General features: G+C 43.3%; 2 protein-coding genes across 2 annotated transcripts in view; both read left to right on the plus strand.

The window, feature by feature from the left end:
- The first annotated feature begins 451 nt into the window (after nt 1-451).
- On the plus strand, nt 452-2930 carry rbm43 (RNA binding motif protein 43). Its single transcript, XM_080787015.1, has 3 exons — nt 452-1181; nt 1382-1482; nt 1593-2930. Exons 1-3 carry the CDS (start codon nt 998-1000, stop codon nt 2754-2756), a joined length of 1449 nt encoding a protein of 482 aa, XP_080643141.1. The 5' UTR covers nt 452-997; the 3' UTR covers nt 2757-2930.
- Nucleotides 2931-4396: 1466 nt separating this feature from the next.
- myo1g (myosin IG) overlaps nt 4397-25379 on the plus strand; it is a 36757-nt gene continuing 15774 nt past the window's right edge. The window contains exons 1-20 of the mRNA XM_080788280.1: nt 4397-5034; nt 6610-6818; nt 7846-7939; nt 8286-8451; nt 8589-8642; nt 8969-9064; nt 9216-9332; nt 9605-9811; nt 10040-10185; nt 10906-11020; nt 11741-11911; nt 12069-12139; nt 15555-15629; nt 15948-16080; nt 18087-18253; nt 19853-20060; nt 21286-21509; nt 21780-21924; nt 23634-23738; nt 24498-24620. Coding sequence (XP_080644406.1) covers nt 4940-5034; nt 6610-6818; nt 7846-7939; nt 8286-8451; nt 8589-8642; nt 8969-9064; nt 9216-9332; nt 9605-9811; nt 10040-10185; nt 10906-11020; nt 11741-11911; nt 12069-12139; nt 15555-15629; nt 15948-16080; nt 18087-18253; nt 19853-20060; nt 21286-21509; nt 21780-21924; nt 23634-23738; nt 24498-24620 — 2721 coding nt within the window. The 5' untranslated portion in view covers nt 4397-4939. The remainder of the gene's footprint in view (nt 5035-6609; nt 6819-7845; nt 7940-8285; nt 8452-8588; nt 8643-8968; nt 9065-9215; nt 9333-9604; nt 9812-10039; nt 10186-10905; nt 11021-11740; nt 11912-12068; nt 12140-15554; nt 15630-15947; nt 16081-18086; nt 18254-19852; nt 20061-21285; nt 21510-21779; nt 21925-23633; nt 23739-24497; nt 24621-25379) is intronic.

Genomic DNA, 25379 nt, shown 5'->3' on the forward strand with positions numbered 1-25379 from the left:
TGCCTCGATCATTCCTATGTAAAGTATCTGAAAGAAGTAAGACATTTTTTCAAAGCTTGTCAGCACTTGACATTTAAGTTGGCATTTCCTAAGCTTCCAACTGTAAACTGAAGTTTATTTTCCTCTTGCATTACCATTGCATAGTCAACTGCTATGATCTGCTATCAGAATGAATGACTGATCTGGAAGCAATGCGGCCAGTCCTAATAAAGTAATCTTACAATGGAATTTTTTATCACAAATTTACAAAGTATTTTAATATACTGCACTACTTGTTTTACATTCTTTGGCACTAGATGGCGGTATTATTTTAAATAGAATGTTTTACGAGCGCCACATTCTGAGTTATGATTAATAAACGGACTAGCTACTACAAAATTATCATTAATCCGAAACATTTATGTACGTGGTCATACTCATAAGATTTTGTTTTTTCGCGTGCCAGTGGCAAGAGTACCGTAGATTATAGGCTCACTGTGAAATCCCCGTTTGTCACTGCACGCAGCCACGCACACACTAACTTTCGCTTTCCATTTCGGCTGACTAATATTGGCATTGACTGACTGGCATGGGTGAACTACTGAATTTAAATTGAGTGAATTTGATCTTTATGTGAAGAAGCTAAATTACCCTCATGGGTTGCATTATATTCCTGGGTAGCTCTGGTTCACAGCAGTTCCTGGGGATACTTCATTTATGATAGCCTAAGCCTATGCAAGTATAGTTTTCGAAACCATGGTTTACTAACCTACTGTGGTAGCCTCGGAAGTGATGCAACTCCTCACTTTGCATGGTTTTGAGACAACTCGCACGTCCAGTCTGAACGGTTCAACGTGTTGGTCAAGTCAACGGCGTTGACTTTATTTTCGTCGAAACAATTTACTCTACTTTCACTTTAGAGATGGGAATTGGGACTACGGATTCTGCAGCTATACATTTTAACCGCACCTGCCAGACAATGATTGCAATTTAGGCCTACTAAAGTTGGTAAGTGACAATGGCGAGGAGAGGAATTGCCGTGGAGGTTCTTGGGGTTCCAAATATTCTGCCGGCTGACAGAATTGTTGACAAGCTCACCATACATTTCCTGCGAGGTCGTCACGGAGGTGGTGAGGTGCAGAGAGTGCTGTACCCTTCATACCGCCCGGGACAGGCCTTGATCATATTTGAGGAGCCAGAAGGTAGTTGACAAAGATACTCCACTGTTAACGTTCTTAGTTTATACATGATTCATGATAACTACTTTTTTATATATGTGATGTATGCCATGCTTTTGTTTTTTGCTTAATGTAAGTCGCTCTTGATCAAGAGCGTCTGCTAAATGCCTAAATTGTAGCATCACTTTAATGGTGAAAATATCGTGTACTTCTCACCACCCCAGTCGCTGCCCGTGTATTGCAACATGGTTCCTATCAATCCCATGTGATGGAGGTTGATAATCGACAATTTCCATTAACAGTAAAACCTGTTGACATGCCAGAGGTAGGCTATACACATAGGCTACCCTGTCACATATAGCACTGCACTCGGCAGAATATCAGATTAATTATGAATGATCATTTGCTCATTCAGAATTTTCCTTCCTTCTGCAGGTAGATATTCCAGTAGAGGCCACCCTGGATATCAGCATCTTCCCTGAGGAGACAGAAGTGATGCAACTCCTCACTTTGCATGGTTTTGTGACAACTCGCACGTCCAGAGAGCAGGTGCGTGTCAAGGGCACATTTATGATGCTGACAGCAGTGAAGGCTCGCTTGGAGAAGCTTCTTAGCTCACAAAGCCACTCCCAGAACACCACATCCTCAGCTTCACTTAATGGCCACAATCGCTCCACAGGTGCAATATACAAAGCCCACACTGAAGATAACTCTATGTATGCTGCTGGTAGCAGAGGTACCTTTATCTCTCCAGCCCTGCCCATGTATCCCACCAACTCTTCCCCTCTGGAACAAGCAGACCAGTCTTCAATACAAAATCACCCCCGGGCAAGACGTGAAGCCTTTGTCACTGATGAGGATGTATTGCGTTATGCTCAGTCCTTCAAAACAAAGGATATTGCCTTCATACTAAACAGCCATACCATTAAAATGGACTTGTCTCCTGTGGGTCCTGGCTTAATCAATGTCATCTTATCAGGGAGCAGTGCAAATGTTGCGAGGGGGGAACTGCAAAAACTTCTGGATGATCTTACCAAATCACTACGCACCCATCATATCTGTCTGTCAGACCATGACAGCGTTACCCGCGCAAACATCATTAAACAAATGAAGGTATACAAGGCTATTTATCCAATGGTGGTCATCAGTCAAACGGGGGACACAATCCACCTGGTTGGGCCATCTCGAGACTGCTATGAGGTAACACAGAGGCTTTTGGGAAAGCCCACCGTGCAGTTGCCACCAGTACGAGCTGGGAGGATGTTAGACCGCGGGTCAAAGGGGAGGAGTAGCTCACTGTCCAAAGTGAAACCGAGTGCTCGTGATGCTAACGCAACTCCCGACTACCCATCTAAATACCAGGATGATGGAGCAGCGGCTGCTGAGCCAGACCCTCCTCTGCAAAGCAGTCGACTCCGTAGAGCAAGATGCAACTCTGAATCCCGGGAAAAGGTCAGGGAAGAGAGGGCTGGTGCGGACCGCAGCCAAAACAAGGCAAACCAGGCTGATCCTTCAGCAACCAAGAAAGTGAAGGCATTTTTAAATAGGTTTTCCGCGACAGACATCAATCAAAAGATAAAGAAAATAAACAGGAAATGACTGAAAGCTGCTGCTGGGTTTCCTGTGCATGTCTTGTCAACATTATATAGCAATTGCATTATGTATTGTCCTATGTTTTCTTTGGGGACAATTCTAATTCAAACAAATCTGTTTTTGAGTGTAAAAAGTTGCCAAACATTAGGTATTAAACCACAGTATAATTAAAATCACTATTTCGACACGCTCCTTACTAACCCTGTCCCTAACCGCAGGAGGAAGCCACAAAGTGGAGTGGTATAATGTTTTGTTTGTGTCTTAATTTGGGACGTTTTGATTAAACATTAAGAGGAGTATTTGATTTCCGTCAGTCTGTATCTTTAAGGTATTCTCATGCTGTTGGCAAAATTAATGTTGGTGTAATTTAATTTTGCTACATCTGAGTCCAACATCTAGATAACATAACCCCTCACAGCAGGAAGTAATGCTTTTTTTAATCTACCCGGACAGACATTGTTGGTCATGAGTGGTCATGTTGGGTACATAATGAGGTTCAGCAATTATTGGATTAGAGTTCATCATGATGGTAGACGGCAAACAACACAGTGGGAACTGTGTCAATTGTTCCCTGTCGTGAGTCAAGAAAAACCTATACAGTCATACCTGAAAAGAAGAGGGAACATACTGCAAGTGTGCTTATAGTTGGGTTAGTTGTGACATGCCCAGTTACCAATTGGTGCAATGTCCATTGAAACGTGATGTGACGTCACGGAGTCAAACGCCCCTGATCTCACTCATACCACTTTCCAGTCAATGCTTGCATAGCCTGGAACTCACCTATGCTTTTTATGGCATAGGCAGCTCCCGGCAGGATCCGCCGGGAGAATATATGCGCAGCTGCGCGACATGAGACTAATTACTTAGAGCGACAGAGAGAGAGAGGAGCGTGTATGTGTGCGTGTGTATGTCAATTTTACAAAGGTGCAGACAATCAGAAATCAGCAGAGAGTGAGCAATGTTTGCGCTACTCTATGCCGAATTGAAGTGGACTCAGACCCAGACTTTTTTTTTCTCCCTGGAAATAAAAACGTCTGGGTTTCCGAGGCTAATGCTTGCATGAAATCTCTGTTTGAACACCATCTTGTTCCATTCTGATTACTTCAGCCACAAATCTGATCGCAGTTTTGGTTTCAATAGCAAAAAGAAATAAGAGATTTGTTCTTACATTGGCTCAAAATGTTACTAAATATATTCTGTATATAGAACAAAGTAACAAACATAAAGCTGGGTTAATTGCTTGTCATGGAACAAGGATGACATCTGAGTCATATTTTGAGCTGTACTGCTCTGCCTGTTTTGGGAAAGATAAGCCGCCACTGTTGAAACATTGGAGGACCATGCCCCAGCATGTAGTGATAGGGCCAAAAACATATCCTCTGGGTGATTTGAATAACTCTTCACTTTAAAAGAAGAAATGAGATGTATGGAGATGTAGAGGCAAAGCTAACAATAGTAATGTGTTGTGGAATTGAAACCAGACAGTTCACTACCACGTGGTCTTGTGCCTTTGAATCATTGAACTCTCAAATGTTAACGAGTGTATTGCGCTCCAGCATACTAAGGATCCTTACCCAAACCCAAAACGATCCTTTTGGGTTTATTGCCCATAATTACAAGTTAATCTTCCAAGGCTTTGTCACAAATATCTCACGGTTATAACATTGGGAAATCAAAATGAGGGAGGAAAGATGCAGAATGTGCACACGGAGGAAGACCGTGACGGAAAGTGAGCAGGAAAAGTTTGACATTGTGATCGGGTTTCATGCCACGATAAGTTCAGCAACGGTTTTGAAACACAGAGGCCCTCACAGCCATGTGTGGCAGGAAGAGAGTCCGGGAGGAGGATGCAGAAGTGGTGTATGGGTTTAATGATAGTTCTGCTGTGTATATATAGATGAGCACGAGCATGCATGTATTGTATGTGCGCAAACACACACACACACACATGGACTGACTGACAGGATGACGTGCTGTAGCATGTAGACCACAGCCCTCAGTGACTCGTTGAAGCACACCCTAATCCACAAAAAGAACAGTTACGCCACACCCACTGCCAGACATACACAAACTGTGTCTTCACTACCGGGCCAGAGAAGTCTACACTTCTCTTTCCTCTCTTGTCAGTTGCTTTCCGTCCTCTCTCTGTTTGCCTTTGTGGGTGTGTGAGGACTGATTTGTCCTCAGGGATGGCGGAGCTCGAGGACCTAGAGTTTGGGAAGTCAGACTTTGTACTCCTGGATGAAGTGACAATGGAACAGTTTATGGAAAACCTGAAGTTGAGGTAAGGCCTGATACCCAGAGGGAGGTAGGGAGAGAGAGATGGATTATCAGCTGGATGGCACAGATGGAAAGGGTAACATTCCATACATGTCCTGAATTGCCAAAAGAAAATGCTATTTTGTTCTTCAGTGAAGGAAGTCGAATTGTGCAATTGATATAAGTTGTGATATACATTTTCATGGTTTTATTCTGAAAGTTAAGGCAGTTGTAAAGTGCTAACAATTCTCCTAAAAAGTCTAAGCTTGAAGCACATGAAAATGTGAAATGTTCTTGACCATTTAAGTACTTCCTCCAAGATACAGTAGTAATTGAGGAAGTAAGAGCCCAGCACTGGGTGAGATGGGGAAATTTCCACTTTGACTGTCTTTACTGCTTTTTTGTGTTGCTACGATACATACAAAATAAAATTAATATTTATTATTATGTTTAGCATTTCAACAGCAAAAGGGTAACCATTTTGCGGTACCGATGTAAACAAAACGTGTTTTAGATTATTTACAGTTGTGAGTTGATCTTACAATGGTTTATGGCTTAGCAAAGCTTTTCTCCTGATCAGGTTATATTTATAGGAGTGCCATAACATTTAACCATCTAATTATTACCATACTAAACAGCAATGGTCTGATGCACTTACATTATTCCCCAATGGCTCTTTACTTCTAATATTTGCCAATCACTTCAAACTATTAGTTTTTGTAAATCAATTTGAAATGCTGACTATTTTATTGATGAATCATCCAGGGCAGATAATTGTTTTCATAGGCACTAGCCTATATTAGCTTCCGTAGCGCTTGGACTTCAACCTGACCAGTTCTTAAACCCTGGGTCTATCAGCGTTGTCCATATCTCATGAAACATAACGAGATGGACAAGGTTGAGGAAGCAACACTCTCTTGAACCACATTGAGCCACATAGATACAATGTACTTCCTGCTTTTCATACGCTCTTGCATCACTTCCTGTCATGGTCGGCATATGAGTGATAGCTGCATGTGTTACATTTACTATAGCTCCTTTACTATAGCTCCAGGGTATTGTTCACTTCAGTGGAACGTTTTGACACTGACTGAGGTGTGCAATAGTGGTTATGTACTGTATTGCTTCTGACAATACATCAACCACCAGGCTTGCATGAAGCTAGGCCATGTCTACAGTATGTAGAGGAAATCTTGAAAAAACAAGAAGGCACACGCCAATAGCCAGAGTGCCAATATTTTATTAGGACAGCAGGTAAGACAAAAATGAATCCCAAGGATTCATTTTTGTCTTACCCGCTGTCCTTCAAGATTCAAGATCTCCTCTACAGTTTTCTCCCGTGTGCCGGCACCGCCACAAGGACTTTGGTGTGCGTATAGCTTCTTTGTACACAGTATATGTACTTAATCTAACCTTAACCACACCAAACCCTTGCCTAATCTTATTCTTAACCATACTGATGGTGCCTAACTTTAATTTATAACTTCCATTTATTTCCTGATTGATGCAGTATGAAGAATACAATATTAGTTTAAGGCCATTGATGTAATAATTAATTAGTCAATTTTACATTACCGTATTTTCTTTTATCTTTGTTCAGGTTTGAGAAAGGCCGTATCTACACCTTCATTGGAGAAGTGGTGGTCTCAGTCAACCCATACAGAGAGCTGGACATTTATGGAAAAAATGCCATTGACGCCTACCGTGGACGGGAGCTGTACGAAAACCCACCACACCTCTACGCAGTTGCTGATGCCGCTTACAAGGCCATGAAGAGACGAGCCAAAGACACCTGCATTGTCATTTCAGGTAAGTCCCACTCATTCGCTATAATTTAATACATACAGTAGTGCTCGATGAGCTTCAACAAAGCCCAAATCGAGCATCATGACTGAGAGCGAGAAGCGACATCGCTCTAAAGGCCATATATGGAGCGTATCTTGAGTGTACAGGGTTTGACGAGGTCAGATCAACATATGGAATGTCAGAACAGGTCAGCTCCATATATGGAGATCTAAGGGTTTGAGGTCAGATGTAGAGTTGCTGGCCGGCTCCATATATGCAGATCTAGGTGATGATCCACGTGTCATGAGTCGTGAGCGACTGACGGCCATATATGGTGGCGTGACTGACGGAGCGAAGAAATCACAGGTTTTCATAGTAATCTGTGTATTTTCCATCCATCCATCCGCTTATCTGTCGTCGGGTCGCGGGGGCAACAGCTCCACCAGAGAGCGCTCCAGACTTCCCTCTCCAGAGGCGTTCCAAGGCCAGTGAGTCGATGCAATCCCTCCATCTCATCCTTAGTCTGCCCAGGGGCCTCCTCCCTAGGGAGAGGATGTTCGAGAGGCATCCTAACCAGATGCCTAACTCACCTAAGCTGGCTCCTTTCCAGGCGAAGAAGCAGTGACTCTACTCCGAGTCTCTCTCATGTGACTGAACTTCTCACCCTATGTAGATGCCAGCCACCCGTCTGAGAAAAGGCATTTCGGCCGCTTGTATTCGCGACCTTATTCTTTCAGTCATGACCCACACTTCATGACCATAGGTGAGAGTAGGAACGAAGATTGCTCAGTACACGCCTTCTGGCTCAGCTCTCTTTTCGTCACCGCAGTGCAGTACAGCGACTGCAATACCACCCCTGCTGCTCTGCTGAAATGTATTAAACGTTCCTCAAATGTAAGTGATAGGCAATTGAGTACAGCAACTGCATTATTGTTTACTAGCAGTACGTTTCCATGCGTTAGAATAGAAGATTGAGACTACTGTTGTGTGTTTTGCCATTGCCATAATTTGCCTCCGTTTACCATTACCTCGCCTATCTGTGTTGTCCAAGGTGAGAGTGGAGCAGGAAAGACAGAGGCCAGCAAGTACATCATGCAGTACATAGCAGCCATCACCAACCCCAACCAGAGGGCAGAGGTAGAGAGGTAAGTAATTAATACTGAGGATTAGGAAGCTATGATGTTTGGGTGGAGAGAGATAAAGATCACTGGTACTGTTGCTCTATGACTTGAGGGGTGCCAGAGGCTCAGGAGTTAGAGCGACTACCTGTACCTATGTGTCCTTGAGCAACACAGTGAACCTGTACAACAGACATTTCCTACTCTCAAGTTCAATTCATATCACCATCATCAATCATTGGACCGTTTGACGAGAGTTTGTTGGAGGGTTTGACATTAACCATCCATCATTTCACTATGCCCTATCTTTTTCTTCCCCTGTGGATGTGGCCCACATCCTTCCATCATGGTCACCGCTCTGATCATAAATCAGTGTGAAGAACGTGCTGCTGAAGTCCAACTGTGTGCTGGAGGCGTTTGGGAATGCCAAAACGACTAGAAATGACAACTCCAGCCGCTTCGGCAAGTACATGGACATCAACTTCAACTTCAACGGTGACCCCACTGGTGGACACATCAACAACTATCTGCTAGAGAAGGTGAGGGCACGGAGGTCTAGGTGGCATTGACCCTGCTTGTTATGTGTCACATAGATGGAGTAGTAGACCTTTGTTCTTAACCTGTGTCAATTATGGTTTATTGCTCACAATAATAATGTTCTGTTTTCCCTTGCTAGTCTAGGGTGATCCACCAGCAAGAGGGGGAGAGGAACTTCCATTCATTCTATCAGGTAGACACTAATACAAATGTTAAAGTTTAAACATGCTCAAACTCTTTCTTGTGTTAATAATGTTTAACTGCTTGAAACCTAGCATCCCTAACGTGTCTCAAGAAAATAAGTAATGCTTTAATACTGACAAAATTCATATAAATACCAGATAAAAAGACCTGACTGCAAGTGCTGTCCATCTCATTTGAAGAGAAACTGACACAAGTGGGACAATAGAAATGTGATATGCCATAGTTCAAGTATTCTGAGTCCATTTTGAGCATATGAGGTATATATAGGTATTCTCATTAGAAACGTAGTAAATCTATGAGTTTGTGTTTTGACAGTTGTTGCGTGGAGGCTCTGATGAGATTCTGGAGTCCTTTCACCTACAAAATGACCCTGCTGTTTATGTCTATACCAAAGAGGGAGCTGAGACCACTGTAAGTCTGTGATTTATAGCTTTAATCTACCTTTTATGTCAATAACCTTTAACTTTTATCGTTTTGGCAGTTAATATTTGCCTCTTCATTTAGTTTCTTTCTGGATTCGTTCCATTCAATCCATGTGTTCAAACACCTCTCTGTCCTTTAGGCATCCAGCAATGATCGCTCCAGTCACAAAGCAGTGATGAGTGCTCTGAAGGTGATTGGTTTCTCAGAAGCAGAGATTGATTCCATCTACATGATCCTGGCCACCATTCTTCTTCTGGTAGGTTATAGCTTGATGACCCTATCTGTGCTTGGTTTCTGCTATTATCAAGGAATGTTCGCCTAATTGTTGCATGCCCAGAATAAGCTAGGGTACATGTGGTTTAAAAACCCTTAAAACAACAAAACACATGTGAATGAATGTTTCAGTGATGAAAGTATTACAAATTATATGACACTGTCACAGTATATGCTCGTGTACACTTCCAAGAATGATTCAGTTAGTAAAATTGTATAGTGATCTTGTGTCTAATGATGCTTGTACCTTTTCAGGGTAATATTCAGTTTGAGTGTGATGGTGAGAGTGTCCAGGTGGTGGGGCTAGAGGCTGTGAACCACATCGCTGAGCTGACCACCACAGAGCCAGATACTGTCAATAAGAGCCTGCTGTACCGCACTGTGGCCACTGGGGGTGGCGAAATTATAGAGAAGGGACACACTCAACAGGAGGCCTGCTCTGGGAGGGATGCTTTTGCCAAGGTGTTATTCTCTCGTCAGATAAGATCATGTTATTTCTCATCACAACCTATGGCTAATACACAACTTGTATACTGAACCTGTTAGCTAGTGAATTGATTGTTTTTAAATCAAGCTCCCTGCCTGAGGTAAACCGTGTTAACATCATAATTCTCCTACACTTTGCTTGTATCTAATTTTCTCACTACCGTATATATTCCCTCCCTCCCCCCCTTCGTCTCGGCACTGCAGGCTCTGTACGAGAGACTTTTTGCCTGGATTGTGGGTCGTATCAACACTGTTATTGAAGTTAAAGACTACAACCCACTGCTTGATGGGAAAAACACTGTCATTGGGGTCCTGGATATCTATGGCTTTGAGATCTTTGATAACAACAGGTTGGTCCCTCATCATTTCACCTAAATTGATGTACAATACATGTAACATCTATCAGTGGTTCTCAGTTCCATTTCTGGGACCCAGAGTAGAGTACTGTTGGCTTTGGTCCTGGCCATTTTAGGACATGCAACTGGGTCAAGTTAAGAATCGCTAGTATTAATATATATTTTCAATATTTGTGCCCCAGATGTTAGAGCCATCTAATCATTGACTTTGTTCATTGCTTGTGTTTTTTGGCCCAATCAGGTCTTTTCTTCTCTTGATATAATGTACACAGTCTGAACAGCTGATGTTGAGATGTCTGTTACTGTACTTGGAATTTGTATGCATTTATTTTGACTGTAATGTAATCTAAGGTCATCTGAGGTAACTCTGGGTCTTCCTTTCCTATGGTAATATGAGAGACACTTTTTTCATAGAGCTTGATGAGTTTTGCAACTCCGAATGGACCGATCTTCATTCGCTATGATGGACATTCCTCTTTTAGTTGAGTTAGTTTAGTCTTTTAGGGCTATGTCGACCCTAACTTCACAACAGAATGTTCCAAACATTTTAGTAATTAAATGAGTGTACAAAGCTGTTATCAACGCGAATGCTGGCTACGTAAAAGAATATCAAATATGTTGATTTTTCTGGTTTCTCCTTTATGTATTAGTTATGCATAAAGAGAATGAGACGGTGTTTCTCGCTAACGTCTTTGTTCCCGTGTTGTTGGTCAGTTTCGAACAGTTTTGCATCAACTACTGTAATGAGAAGCTCCAGCAGCTCTTCATAGAGCTGATCCTCTGTCAGGAGCAGAGTGAATACCAGAGAGAGGGCATCACTTGGCAACACGTGGGTACACGCAGATACAGGCATAAACACAGTCAGACATGGAGAGACACGTACAGCACACAGTATAATCACAATCACATGCATATATGAAGTGAAAGTTATGAAACATGCATGTAAATAGTACTCAAACAGTTGCCTGGTATAAATTTCCCCAATAGCTAATGTGATAGAAATCAGTCCGTTCCAAAGCATATATAGCATTGAATTGGTTCTCACGAATGCCCATTATGCTCAGGATGGCACCATTTCCTCTACTCATTCTGAGTCTCAGAAGTGGGCTAGTTCAGAAACCTGCCTACCGGTGACATCACTGTTGCAGATTTATTAAGTAAAGTGTAATGGCTTCTATTTCAGCATGCAAAGGTTTCAGGAAGAGAAAGTTGGTATTAGTTTGATATCATTGGTAGGCATGTTTCTGAACTGTCCATAGCTCACCAACAATGAGACACATTGGTTTGATTAGGTGCAGTGACAAATATCACCCTCCCCGCTCGGCTTACCTCCCCAAAACACCTGCCTATTTGTGTACACAAGATGCTCGACAAAACTGGATGCACCATGGCGGATTTGAAACCATCCACAACCTCCGCACTTTACCACTGCGCCACCCAAGCATCACAATGAGCAATAGTGAGGACCAGTTATATGAAGCCATTGTTGAAAATGGGCTCCTTTAACGTTATATATATATTTTTTTAAATGGTGTGTGTGTGTGTCCAGATCGACTACTTCAACAACCAGATCATTTTGGATCTTGTGGAGCAGTCACACAAAGGCATCATCTCCATCCTGGATGAAGCTTGCCTCGGTGTAGGCAACGTTACAGACACCGTCTGTCTGGAGAGCATGAACGACAAATTGGCACAGCACCCACATTACACCTCCCGCAAGGTCAGACCAAGAACAGCCTCTGCCTGTCGTCTCTTTTCCATCACATCCCCTTCTCCTTTCCAATGAACTCCTACAGTAACTCAGCCGTGTAGATCTCATTCTATTCTGTTCTTCTTTGATCAATGATCAATTATGCATTGTATTCCCAACCATCCAGCTCAGCCCCACTGACAAAACCATGGAGTTTCAGAAGCATTTCCGTGTCCGGCACTACGCTGGAGATGTCACGTGAGTTGTTTTATTTTGTGTATTATGTTTTGCTGACTTCATCATTATGTCATCAGCCTCAGCCTGGGGGAGAATTTATGGCAGAACACGTGACATGCTGCTTTGTTACTGTTTACCGACAAGCAGATGGCATGTAATCCCATTTCCAAGAGGGCAGTTTATGGCATATTGGTTGAAATTATCATAAAAGTTTGTAATGGGGGTGAAAATGACTGTTAAGCCACTATAAAAATGTATTAATTCGCATGCTGTGCTCAGTTGTGATCATTCCCTTTGAAATATTCAACAATTATGTATGGGGATAGTAATGTAGATCTAAACTTTTGTAGTGTCGCGCAATCATCAAGTCTAACGCAGCTGAAATTCATTGTCCTTGATACTGATGGGCAATGAATATATAGTATAATTTAATATGGAGAAGATGCAAGGATTTCACTGAACACTGTATTAAGTAGTAACAGACTATGACAGAATTTCACAATTTCACTGTGTCACTATAATATATCGCACTGTGAGGAATAATAAATACATTAGCCCAGATTTCAAGGTCACAGTGGCAAGGTGAGGCCCACTGTGCAACCATTTGTCCATTACTGCTTTGGTTTCACAAAATGAATACTTATCATGTGTACAGTCCTCATTCTAGACATGGAAGGACATTGTAATGTCATGGGAGCAAGATGTGCTGAGGATGCTGAGGTGGGGTGGAGGGAGGGAGCTGATGAGACTATTTTCACACTGCAAGATGTGGTCACTTAAGCCAGTAGTGGCAGCAATAATGAGGGAGAACTGAAGTAGTAGCTGGCTTTGCTGAGGGCGAGGGGCAGCACAACATTACATAGAACACAACGTACTCAAGCAGAGTAGTTTTGGTTTTGTGAGGAACAGTTTATACAATTGAAAGCCATTTTCTCAAGTTTGACTATACAAACGCAGTTCCTGCTTGAGGACAGATGTATTTATTTAGATTTCTGTTCCCTCGTCCAAGCTTTGGTCCCGAGGACCTGTTTGATATCAACACTGCATGGTTTGCACTATTATTAGAGCTTATACAAACCACGGCTGTATGACAGCTGGCCTTCACTGTCGCTGAGCGTCTATGTCAACTGGTTATCCCCCAGCCCAGTCTCTGCTCAGCATGTTCCTGGGGGGGCGCTGGCACCGAGCTGTCACCCCCTGTAAGGTCCCCACACCTCAATGTTGACAGTGTACCCCCACCCCACGCAACCCCGTCCCATCAGATCTGATTCTGCCCTATTCTCTTTTTATTAGTTAAGCTAAATATACCATTGCCCTGTCCACCCTGCAGGTCCCTTTCTCTCTCTCTCTCTGTCCTCTTCCACTCCCTCCCTTCATCCGCAACACAGCCTCTATCACTGGCTTTGACCTACTTTGTGCACTTCTCCTATTCTCTTTTCATCCTTATTTATTGCGACTCTCCTGGCTCTTTGTCATCCAGTTTAAATCCCTACAGTGCTTCAAGTTCAACCGGCAAATATAGCACTTTGTACAGCTGTGTATTGAATTCTTTGCTGTATAGCTAAGGAAGATGACCATCACCATACACAGTACCTGTCGCTTTCTTCCGAGACTGCCAGTGCTATAGCCAACATTCACCCTGCGTAATAAATACATCACTAGATTCACTACCCTTGCACCACCGGTGACCTTCATTGTTAAATATACAGTTCTCTAAATCATCCTCCGCCCTGTGGGGAGCCTGTGACTCCTGTCCTGTCCTGTCCTGTCCTGTCCTGTCCTGTCCTGTCCTGTCCTGTCCTGTCCTGTCCTGTCCTGTCCTGTCCTGTCCTGTCCTGTCCTAGATACAGTGCTTCTTCGTGTCTCCTCCTCCTTTCTTTCAATCTCATGGTTTGTCTCCTTGTTAGCCTCCTTCTTGTTTTCTCTCTCTTCCAGTCTATACCCATCCATCCATCCATTCATCCTGTTTCCCTGTCACAGTGTTAATCTATTTTTCTCTCTCTCTCTCTCTCTCTCTTTCTCTCTCTCTCTTGCGCATGCTCTCTCTCTCTCTCTCTCTCTCTCTCTCTCTCTCTCTCTCTCTCTCTCTCTCTCTCTCTCTCTCTCTCTCTCTCTCTCTCTCTCTCTCTCTCTCTCTCTCTCTCTCTCCCCCTCCCCCCGCCAGCCCCCCCTCCCCAGAATCGGTTCAGGTGGTGCATGTTTTCACTCCTGGGCTCCAGGGACACATCTGTCCCTCGTAGCTTTGTCATCCTGGCCTTCAGATGTGACTGCTGAGGACACACTCAGTCACAGGGCCATGCAGATGACACGTGGCACGCTATGTGTGTGTGTGTGTGTGTGTGTGTGTGTGTGTGTGTGTGTGTGCATGCGTGCTGATATGTAAGTGTGTGTGTCTACCTACAATGCGAGTTGAATGTGTATGGTATATGTGTGAGAGAGCGAGCAAGAGAGAGAGAGGAGAAAAAGGCAAAGGGAGGGAGACAGGAAAAAGCAAGAAAAGGCGTGAGGTGAAGAGGAAGAGGAGTTGAAAAGGAGAAGGAAAAGAGGTTTGAGGCACTTCAGGAGCATCGTTTCCAAAATGTCTTACGTCATCATCCTCAGCCGCCTTCAACCCAAAGGGTCAGGCGGCTTACATAACCTCACTACACGCTAGAACTGTCCTGCTGATTCTTCCCCTAAATATTCCAAATGCCCAATGTACTGCCTAGCTTCAAAGAATGTCTCTGTGAATTTAGTCCAACACCCAAATATAAGCTCTGGGGAATTTATCCATGTGCCTCATTTGTAAAGATGAGTAAAGCAGTGTGACTATTGTTTTAAGGCAAGCCTTTGCTTACGGGCTTTGTGACACGTTCGGTCAGTGCTGTGTGTAGAATAGAGGAATGAGGTACTGTAGGAAGTGTGGAAGATCGTTATTGTCATAGATCGTTATTGTCATAGAGCGTTATTGTCATAGCGCCACGATCTGGCCAATAGTGTGTGATATTTCCAACCTACCTGCCAAGTCCGAGACCCAGACACGTTTATGACATGAAACAGATTCCAACATTTGGGCTGTTAATGGAAGAAGATTTGCATTTTATGTAGTCATAGCACTTTATAGTATATATGTATATTATAGTAAGTATAGTATGTATAGTTTATAGTTTCATTATATAGATATTCCACTGTTACATTCTTAGCTTACGCATGTTTCATGATAACTCTGCTAAATGCCTAAATTGTAAATTGAAAAAAAGGTGTCAGCTGACCCCATTAATTTAATGTAAGATTACATGAGTTATGGTGTTATTTTATGACCCTGCCTCTGTTTTGTGGCACACAAATTGACTTCTCTTCAGCCAGGAGTCTCCATTAGCCTTAGCAGCCAAATGTACCACTCTTACTGTCACATGACAGTGTATTGACTTTATCTAATTTATTATGTCTATTTCAGATATTCTGTCGAGGGCTTTTTGGACAAGAACAAGGACCTGCTTTTCCAAGATTTCAAGCGTCTCATGTATAACAGGTGACAAATGTTTGTCTCCCAACATGAGGAGGTTCAGGACAGTTTCACAAACTGGGACAAGTGAAAATTACCTTCCATGATCAGACCATCGCTTTACTCAACACCCTATTTTCTCTCGCTCCCCTGCTAGTACACAGTAAAACCCAGAGTGTTAATTTGACTCATATTATAGTGTACAGATGTGACAAATACAGTATAAGACATATCAACACTCTGTATTTTACTCTGTATAACCCCATTAATTTAATGATGTCCTTTCTGCACTCCTTGGCCTCCTTTAAAAAAATCTATTTCTCTCTCTCTCTCTCTCTCTCTCAGTGCCAATCCAGTCCTGAAGGAGATGTGGCCAGATGGTCAGCTTGGCATCACAGAGGTCACCAAGCGACCCCTGACTGCCGGCACCCTCTTTAAGAACTCCATCGTGGCCCTCGTGGGCAAGCTGGCTTGCAAGGTCAGTGATGTTTGATGCCACGTCCTCCTGAATTAATTCCCTGCCCGCATGCAGGTATGGCAGCCTATTGTAATAGGTCCTGTCTGCGTGCGTGTGTCTGTTTCTGTGAGCAGAACAGATGAGCTGATTGTGCGCTAGCCCCTCCTATGCCTAGCTTTGTGTGAATCATAGCGATGATTTGATTGGCTGAGCATTGAATTGAGATTATTTGATTGGCTGAGCAAAGTACGTATTGAGGAAAAGAAGTGAGGGGCAGAAAAAAAACCTGTGGACAAAGAAACACTATTTGAAAAATGGTTGTATCATATCTCACTTCACACGGGTGTGATTATTATTTATAACACCTGAAGAAACACAATTTAACATTCATAATCATACGGACATTTATGACCATTCCTACGTTACGTGTGGAATTCATGATTTATTTTGGCTGTGACTTTGAGTGTATTCACAACTTATCAGGGCCGGGATCAAAGCATAAATGCATTTAGCACACTTTAGTCTTCATGCTGAATCAATTACTGGTAATCAGAAACCTCAAATAAAATATGCATAGGCTATGTTCAACATTGCTCAGCACATAAAAAAAAGATAGCCTGCTATAGCCGGAATGGCGAAATCGATGCATTGCGCATCTTGCACTTGCCTATACATATTCTATGGTTTACAAACATGTCTGACAGAGACTTAATTATATAGAGTTAATTATATACAAAATAGAAGTCCACATTATTGAATGGCATCGGCGTGCTCCGTCAAAGTTTTAAGCCAACTCTGCGCTCTCCTCCAAATGTAAGATGATAAGATCATGCCTTACTGTCGCTGCAGGCTGCCTCGCTGGGCACAGAATGATGTGCTACATTTCTTCGTGGTATTAATTGGCTATATTGATCTCAGCCTTGGCAGAGTCGGCACCGAACTTCAAGTTCCAAGTGTTTGCATATCACTCTGAAACCTGTTGCAAATCTGGGACACCAGTTTGTTGTTGTTGTTGTTGTTGTTATTTTGTTGTTGTCAGTGTACAGCATTGACCCAGATATGCCTTTTGGTTTACTTTACTGTTTCTCGTTTGAGGCCAGTGCATATGAGAAAGAGTTGGTCTGTCTAATGATTATCTGAATCTCTTCTTGCTCTTCTTGGAAGACAGCCAAGTGGAAGTACCATATGTGATTTGCATACATTACATAGTTATGTGCTCCTTTGGGTCAGAGAGTAACAAGATTTGTAGGTCACCAATTCCCTTCCTGTCTGGTTGTGTGTTTATGGAAAGGAAAGGAATGCACAACAAAGCATGGAGCTCACATCGCTCTCAGCTCCATTGACATGAGGTCTGACATTTCCTGCTGTTATGACCTAGTGTCGTGCTGCTGAAGCATCTCCATGTAGCTGAGGCAAAAAAAAAACAGTTACTGATATCCTTTTTTAATATTTTAGATCACACAATGAGTGCATGGATGATTTCTCTCACAGTTTCTGTGTGGGAGCAACTGTGACCAATCTCTTCATCTGACTATAGCTTTACATATTAGTCGAACTCCACCGAACCTAGCTGAAGTTGGGGGTGTACACACCTGCGGCACTGACAGGGATGTGGCATACAGGGCATATCGTTCACATTTGTTTTTGAGGAAAAGTGAATGACCAAATCCCAGTCTCCTTTCTTTGGCAGGAAAATAGCTGTCCCAAAGTGATTTAGCCATTTAGTGCATGTGTCCGCCTTGAATCCAGACGCAAAACCTTTAAGATGAATAATGCTGTTTAATGCGCTGTTAAAAATACATATTACTGTAGCTGGTGTGTAATTAATTATTTTGCAAGTCTGATTGAGGTCATTGCAGTCAGTTTACCATTTTGCAGCTTGGCTGTGTCGTGGGCTCTCTCTCTCTCTCTCTCTCTCTCTCTCTCTCTCTCTCTCTCTCTCTCTTTCTGTCTGAAACGTTTTAGGATGATGTAGTCTCAACTCCTGTAGAACCAACAAAGACATGTTTTTTTGTCCGGTGTTGCAGGAGCCCTACTACGTGCGCTGTGTGAAGCCTAATGAGAAGAAGTCTCCGGTTCTATTTGACGACGCTCGTGGCCAGCACCAGGTGGCCTACCTGGGCCTGCTGGAAAATGTCCGGGTACGCAGGGCAGGCTTTGCCTACCGACAACTATATGCACGTTTTCTGCAGAGGTGAGGAATGAGAACAACTTTGTGCATTAGTAATCTTCTTGGCCATCTATTGTAGTACATGAGACTATGACTATGTAACAACAAACAATGCTGGAATTGGAAGGATTCAGCTTTCACAACACAACACTGGGCTATGGATGGACAGATCTGAAACCTGCCTGATGGTGATTCCAAACTAATAGAAACTACAGCAGGGCCGGATATAGGCATGGGCACGGGGGGGGGGGGGGGGCAATGCCCCCCTAGCCCTGACTGCCCCACCAAACATGATGACATGCAAAAATCCCAACTTTCAAAGATATTTCAAATTAAAGTGCTTATATTACTTACTATTTGAAACACTACGCTACTAACTACAACTGTCGCACCACCACCAAACCAACACCATTTCGTCATTCAAAAAATATATCAAAATAAAGGGCAGTGGTTCGCACACACCAAGAGAAAAAGGAAAATCTCCGAGTCAGACTGCTTTTAGCATGCGTCCCTCCTACAACTTGCCCGTCTCCATAGTGCCCTGCTCAGAGCTGAACAGCCCCTCCCTCTCCCATCTCCCCCGGTCTGAAAATGCCCTCCCCCCCCCCCCCCCCCCCCCCAGGAGATAATTAGACCATATAAATGTATTATATTTTTAAAACTGATCTGCACCAGTCTGAACAAACAGTGAAGAACTGGAGACAATCTGTTTATTATTTCTCTCATAGCATCTGAAGAAAGACGCCATGTCACCCACCTGTCATAGGCAGATTTGCCACCTTGTGGCAAAAAATGGGATAGGCAGTAAAATATAAATTCCCTGCTCATTTCAAGGCACAACAAGGCTCAACAAGAAACACAAATAAAACAAAAATGTGCTACGTTTGTGTTGTGTATTTCACACGCTCCCTGACAATGCATGCATTGCTGTGTGCTACTAGCCTATGAACAAGTGACTGACAGGTGTTGAAATCACTGTGAGACCAGAAAGATAACGCCATAAATCACTCACAGTGTGAGTGATTTATGGCGTTATCTTTCTGGGAAAATCCAAATATGTTAACTTAAAAAGAAGCATTTGTTAGGGCTTTCACAGAAAAGCAGACAACTGAGGTTACATCCGGTCCTGAACTACAGCCTTTCTCTTCTTGGAAATGCTGAAATAAAAGCCATGGTTCTTGCATTAATAAAAAATAAATAAAATAAAAGGATAAAAATAAATATTAGAAATGTTGTTTCAAATGACCAAACATGATGAGGATGATATGAATATAGCTTCAGAAGGGTTTGAATGGGTCTTTTTTGAGGCGCTAGCCAATCCCATGCCAAGCTTTGTGTATCTGTGTGTACCCAATTATGATGATTTCATTTGCTGAGCACGGAATCTGATGTATGATGATAAGAGCGCCCCTCACTTCACACGGGTGTGATTTATTTTTTAATAGATAGACAGGAAAGAGGGAGAGAGGGAAGGGGAGAAACACGCAGCAAAGGTCGTCATGAACGGGACTCGAACACGCAACGCCTAGTGGCCTGGACCACTAGGCCAGCGGCCGCCACGGGTGTGATCTTTATAACACAATTAGATTATTGACCCCTTCTTTCCTGCATGCCCCCCTGTAGGTATAAAATGACATGTGAATACACATGGCCGAACCACTTAATGGCCACAGACAGGGAGGCGGTGGAAGCCATCGTCACCCAGCATGGATTCCAGGACGACGTGGCCTACGGGCACACAAAGCTGTTTGTCCGAACGCCGCGGTCGCTCTTCTCCCTGGAGCAGGAGAGGTCTGCTCTCATCCCCATCCTCGTGCTGTTCATACAGAAGGTAAGGAGCAGGAGAGGTCTGCTCTCATCCCCATCCTCGTGCTGTTCATACAGAAGGTAAGGAGCAGGAGAGGTCTGCTCTCATCCCCATCCTCGTGCTGTTCATACAGAAGGTAAGGAGCAGGAGAGGTCTGCTCTCATCCCCATCCTCGTGCTGTTCATACAGAAGGTAAGGAGCAGGAGAGGTCTGCTCTCATCCCCATCCTCGTGCTGTTCATACAGAAGGTAAGGAGCAGGAGAGGTCTGCTCTCATCCCCATCCTCGTGCTGTTCATACAGAAGGTAACTCTTCTCCCTGGAGCAGGAGAGGTCTGCTCTCATCCCCATCCTCGTGCTGTTCATACAGAAGGTGACGTTGTATACGCATTCTTGATTAGTTAACCCATTTTGACCTTAAAAAAAAAATAGCAGACCTACAAGCTCGTAGAGCGCCACTCGATGGCGCGCTATGAGCTTGTAGATCTGCTATTCTTTCAATAGCTAAAGCATAACATAATGCGAACACCAAAAGGGGTTCCCGCCCAAAATGGGTTAATGATTATTTTACTTCCCTGATTTCAGTTCCATTTCAGTGTAAACATGTTTTATTGCTGAGCATTATTCAAATGACGATATTAGTAGCCCAAAATACAAATATTGGAAATATCGATTATTATCTACATGACATCGACAAATAAATATTTATTTTATTTAAAGATGAAGACAGCATTGAGCATTACTTCTCACGTCATCAGATCAGCATCACTGTTATCCTCATCCACATCTTATTCAGACTGCTGGAGAGAAAAAAAGTACTCTGCCTGAACCGCCTGATTAACAAGGCTGTCAGTTATGTTTGACTGTAATTCGTCTGCCAAATGAATATCGGAGACAGCAAATCAAACTAACAATAATTGAGATAATTAATGCGATCAGAGGATAGTTACATAAAATGTATGATTTCTCGTGAACCATGAAACGCCCTAGCTGTTTTTCAATTTTCCCGTGACCTACTTCTGATTCATCTAAAATTAGGTCTGGTTCTTCGACTGAAGTATACGTTTGTATCCGATGCGGCGGGACTGTGTACTGGTCTTGTTCCAGGGCATGTGAACGTTTAATGCGAGCTTCACTGAAACCTTTCTCTCCTCTCTCTCACGCCGCTGCTTTCATTCAATCTTTCACTTATCCCCTCATGTTTTCTGTCTGGTTTTTTTCTGTCGCTTACCCTTCAACTCCATCATCTAGGTTTGGCGTGGTGCTCTGGCCCGTATGAGGTGCCGGCGCATGAGAGCCATTTACACCATCATGGGCTGCTATAAGCGCTACAAGGTCAAGGCTCACTTCTGGGAGGTGGAGAGCAGGTTTGCTAACGTGCGCACGATGGCCGACTATGGAAAGAGTGTGGAGTGGCCCTCCCCTCCCGCCGCACTGGCTCAGTTCCACAACATCACAGTTATGCTGCATCGTAGGTCCGAACTTATTCAATATTTTATGCATGTGAGGAGATTGGATATCTATCTATATGCAAATTTTGTGTGTTTGTGTGTGTGTGTGATTGTGCATGCATGCATGTACACTGGTCCACCCGTCTTTCGGTGCGTGTGACCGTGTGTACATGCGTGTGTACGTGCATGTGACCGTGTATGTTTATATTTCAGTGGGGGATTGGGTATGTTTTGTCATTGCAGCTAAAAGTTTATTTCCGTCTTCCCTTTTTCTTTTACATTCCCGTTGGTCAGGTGGTGGGCAAGGCAGATAGTGAAGAACATCCCTCCATCTGACATGGCAGAAGTGCGGGCTAAGGTGGCCGCTATGGGCGCTCTGGCTGGGGAAAGGAAGGACTGGGGTGTTGGGCGAGCCTGGGAACGAGACTACCAATCAAACGTAATATGCCTTGTTTGTTTTTATGTTTTTGTTGTGTATGTGTGTTGATTGTCTATGTGTTGTTAAAATCAATAAACATACAGAGGCAGAGGCACTTGCCCGTTGGGAAAGTAGTACAGGAAAGGTGCAATTCTGGGGAAATTGCGGTTTGCAAAGTGTGGTTGGCTCGAAGGCCAACCACCAAATGTAGGCGCCTCCCACTGATTTAGCTAGCCAATTACAATGTCAAGTCACTCCTCTGATCATGTGTAAGTAATTAGGAGGGGGCGCCCCCTATGGATGAAAATGGAATTGCTTACCGATATTGCTGAGATTTGATGGAAGAGCAAAAAGGTGTTTTGAAGAAAATTCTAAATGGCGGAAAATCTGCCTTGTGTAAAACGTAGTTTCTGAATAGGATGACATCAGTCAGTGACAGAATCCCATTCTAAGTGAATGCATCATCTGTACATGTGATGAGCTCGAGAGTAAACCGCATCAGTATGACTGATGATAAGGTCTGGCTGACGGCACTTATGAACACAGCCCTGCACTAATGGGTTTCATGCTCGGCTCATTTCAGGGTTAATATGGGGTTGGTGGCCTTGAGGGTATACTATACGCCTTGAGGGGCCGGGAACATTTCTGCTGGAAGCCATGCATCTTTCCGCCAGTCTGTCCGTGGGCCGTGACTTTGGGGTGCCTCGTCTTCACAGCCTCCAACTCGCCCTGCGAAGGATCACAGTTAACAAGACACAGCCTGGTTTATTATTTACAAGCAATTCCCTCTTATTGTCAACTATTTGGCCTAATCATCTAGCGGTGCTCTTTATCATGATGATGATGATGCATGCTTGCCCACGGTTCTCAGTTCTCAAATACGTACACACAAAGCCACACAATGGAGTGGTTATCAAGTCTGTCAGGACAGATTAACAGTTAGCCATAATTTTGGGGCTACTTTTTACACTCTGGGATTTCCACTCAGATAATCGGACCCGAGCGACCCTTTACTTTTATGCAGTCGTCCATTTTATTGGAGCAGCATTTGACACAGTGTTAGGTTTCACTCTTTCACTGCTCCCACTGTACTTGTCATAAAGACGCTGTGCTCTAGTATCAGCAGTCCTGTTCCTGCTTCTAAAGGCCCGTCAGAGGCCGTGTCTGGTAACGGCAGCCCGGGGCTTGCAGCTTTGATCTGCTCCTTATAGAATCGGAGCGTTATATGGCTTGAAAGAGTCTGTGAGAGGTTATGGAGAGTTTTATGACTAACAAGGAGATGCTATCCTATCCCATCAGAAGTTGGTGGCAGTAGTCTGCTTCATGTAATACAACAGGGTCTTTGGTTTCCATCAGTGGTGGAAAGTAACCAAGTACAAGTACTCAAGTGCAGGTGGCAGTAGTCTGCTTCATGTAATACACAGCAGGGTCTTTGGTTTCCATCAGTGGTGGAAAGTAACCAAGTACAAGTACTCAAGTGCAGTACTTTACTGGAGAATTTCCAAATTTCTATACTTTTACAGTTTCCCTTTCCATCTACTTCACTACATTTCAATTTCAATATTTTTAGTACTTTAAATACATGTTGATACCAATACTGTTGTACTTTTGCTCTATTAAATTCTGAATTCCAGCCATTTACTTCTACAAAAAGTATTGATACTTTTACTTAAGTAAAAAAATACATTATTCCACCACTGTGTAATCTGGGGTATTTGGTTTCCATACAGGCGAGGGACTGCCCTCAGACTAGCCACAACTTCATCAGGGCGTCCAAGGATCTAAGGAACAAAGACCAGTACAGCCAGGTCCTCTTCTCTGGCTTCTGTAGGAAAGTATGTATTGAATTTGTGCAGACATTGCAGTGTCTATTTGTTGCCACGAGGAGTTTCAGTCTTTTGTGTTTTCAATTTAGCCCTTGGGTTGTTTTTCTCACTCCGACATTTAGCCCCCCCATGCCTCCGGCTGTTCACAAGGCCCATTATAAAGCTGTTGCTCTGTATGAGTCTATCTTCCAACAGTACTTCAGTCCAAATAAAGATCACAGCAGGGGAGTGAGAATGGAGTTGTTAATCATCCAAGACATAATTACAAAGTCAGATGATTTCAGCTTTAGCCCAGATTCTTTCACATCCCAACTTTTAGATTGGAAAATAACTTAATTCATAAATCAGTTGGAGTTAAGTTATGATTTTGCACATTATTATACCTTGTGCTGAAAGTATGCTTATCAGTTCACTGCAGCTGTGGGTAATAATGAGCACGTTTTCCTTATCAAATGAGAAAATGGGCCTCCACCAAATGTTGGGAGTAGGGACCACTTAAACCAAAGCCTATTAGACCATATGAGAGCACTAGTGATACTGTGGATGGATGAACAAGAAATAGAGCTTTAATAGATTTAGTAGAACATTATATCTTGGTATTCATAGTCTTTGTATGAACAATGAAATCTCTTTTTTGCTGTCAGCAAAGAAAATGGTGGCACGCCAAAAAACTTTCTACTTGTTAGTAATATAGGAATTGGTAAGCCTGAACAAAATGTGCAGTGATTCTGTTTAATTTCATCTTCTCTCCTCCTCCTCCAAACTTAGGTAAACTGTGGTTTTGTTTTCAACAAAACCACAGACCGTGTATTGCTTCTCACAGACAAGAACATTTACGAACTGGGGCCAAAGAAACAGTACAAAGTTCTGAAAAGGCTTCCCTTAGATATTGTAAGTATGCTCATGTATAATACAGAAAATGACCCACATACACCAACACGTACACCGACTTAGCCACTCAACCTTTTGTCACAATCACTTAATGATGCAAATATCAATTATTATGAAGGCCGGCCGTAGCTTAGTGGGTAAAGGGACTGTCTCGTAATCAGAATGTCACCGGGTCGCCCATCGGGATTAATATAGGTCTACGTTTCTAATTTTCTATATAGGCTACGTGGGACTTATGAGTCACAAGTAAGCATTTCATATACGTACTTCGATTACACTCACTGCAGTGGCATTGCATTAAAGTTTAATGCAATGCCACTGCAGTGAGCGCAATGATTAAAGCATTCATGTGATTGTTGGTAACACAGCTGTTGTGGGAGGGAGAGGTGAAGGGAGCGATGGTTGCTTTGGTCTGCTGGTAGACAGTGTGAGGGGTCTGACCTACATTTCTCGGTACCGGTGAGGGAGTGGAATGGTACGGCTGTACTCCCTGTGGCCACATGTGTGTGTGTACAATATGTTTTTAATATGTTAGTCTGTGGTCACACTGCGACTGCAGCAGTATCATGCATGCACTGATCTGAGAAATTGGATCAGGTATCTGACGGGTTTGGGCTTTGAAGGACAAGGGGACCATGGGAGTGGAGAAGAGATAAGAAGGGGTTCAGGGGTTCAGTTTAAAGAGAGAGGGGTAGGCAGACAGAGAGAGAGCCAGATGTGACAGGGTGATACTGTAGAGAGCACGCACACTTAACTGTC

The sequence above is a fragment of the Protomyctophum bolini genome, assembly GCF_963924005.1.
Source record: "Protomyctophum bolini genome assembly, chromosome: 17".
NCBI lineage: Eukaryota > Metazoa > Chordata > Actinopteri > Myctophiformes > Myctophidae > Protomyctophum > Protomyctophum bolini.

What these genes read in the sequence shown, in the direction of transcription:
- rbm43 (XM_080787015.1), top strand. Translation starts at nt 998, where the DNA reads ATGGCGAGGAGAGGAATTGCCGTGGAGGTTCTTGGGGTTCCAAATATT. An exon ending in CATATTTGAGGAGCCAGAAG is followed by an intron (nt 1,182 to 1,381) that starts GTAGTTGACAAA and finishes TCACCACCCCAG; the next exon opens with TCGCTGCCCGTGTATTGCAA. An exon ending in AACCTGTTGACATGCCAGAG is followed by an intron (nt 1,483 to 1,592) that starts GTAGGCTATACA and finishes TTCCTTCTGCAG; the next exon opens with GTAGATATTCCAGTAGAGGC.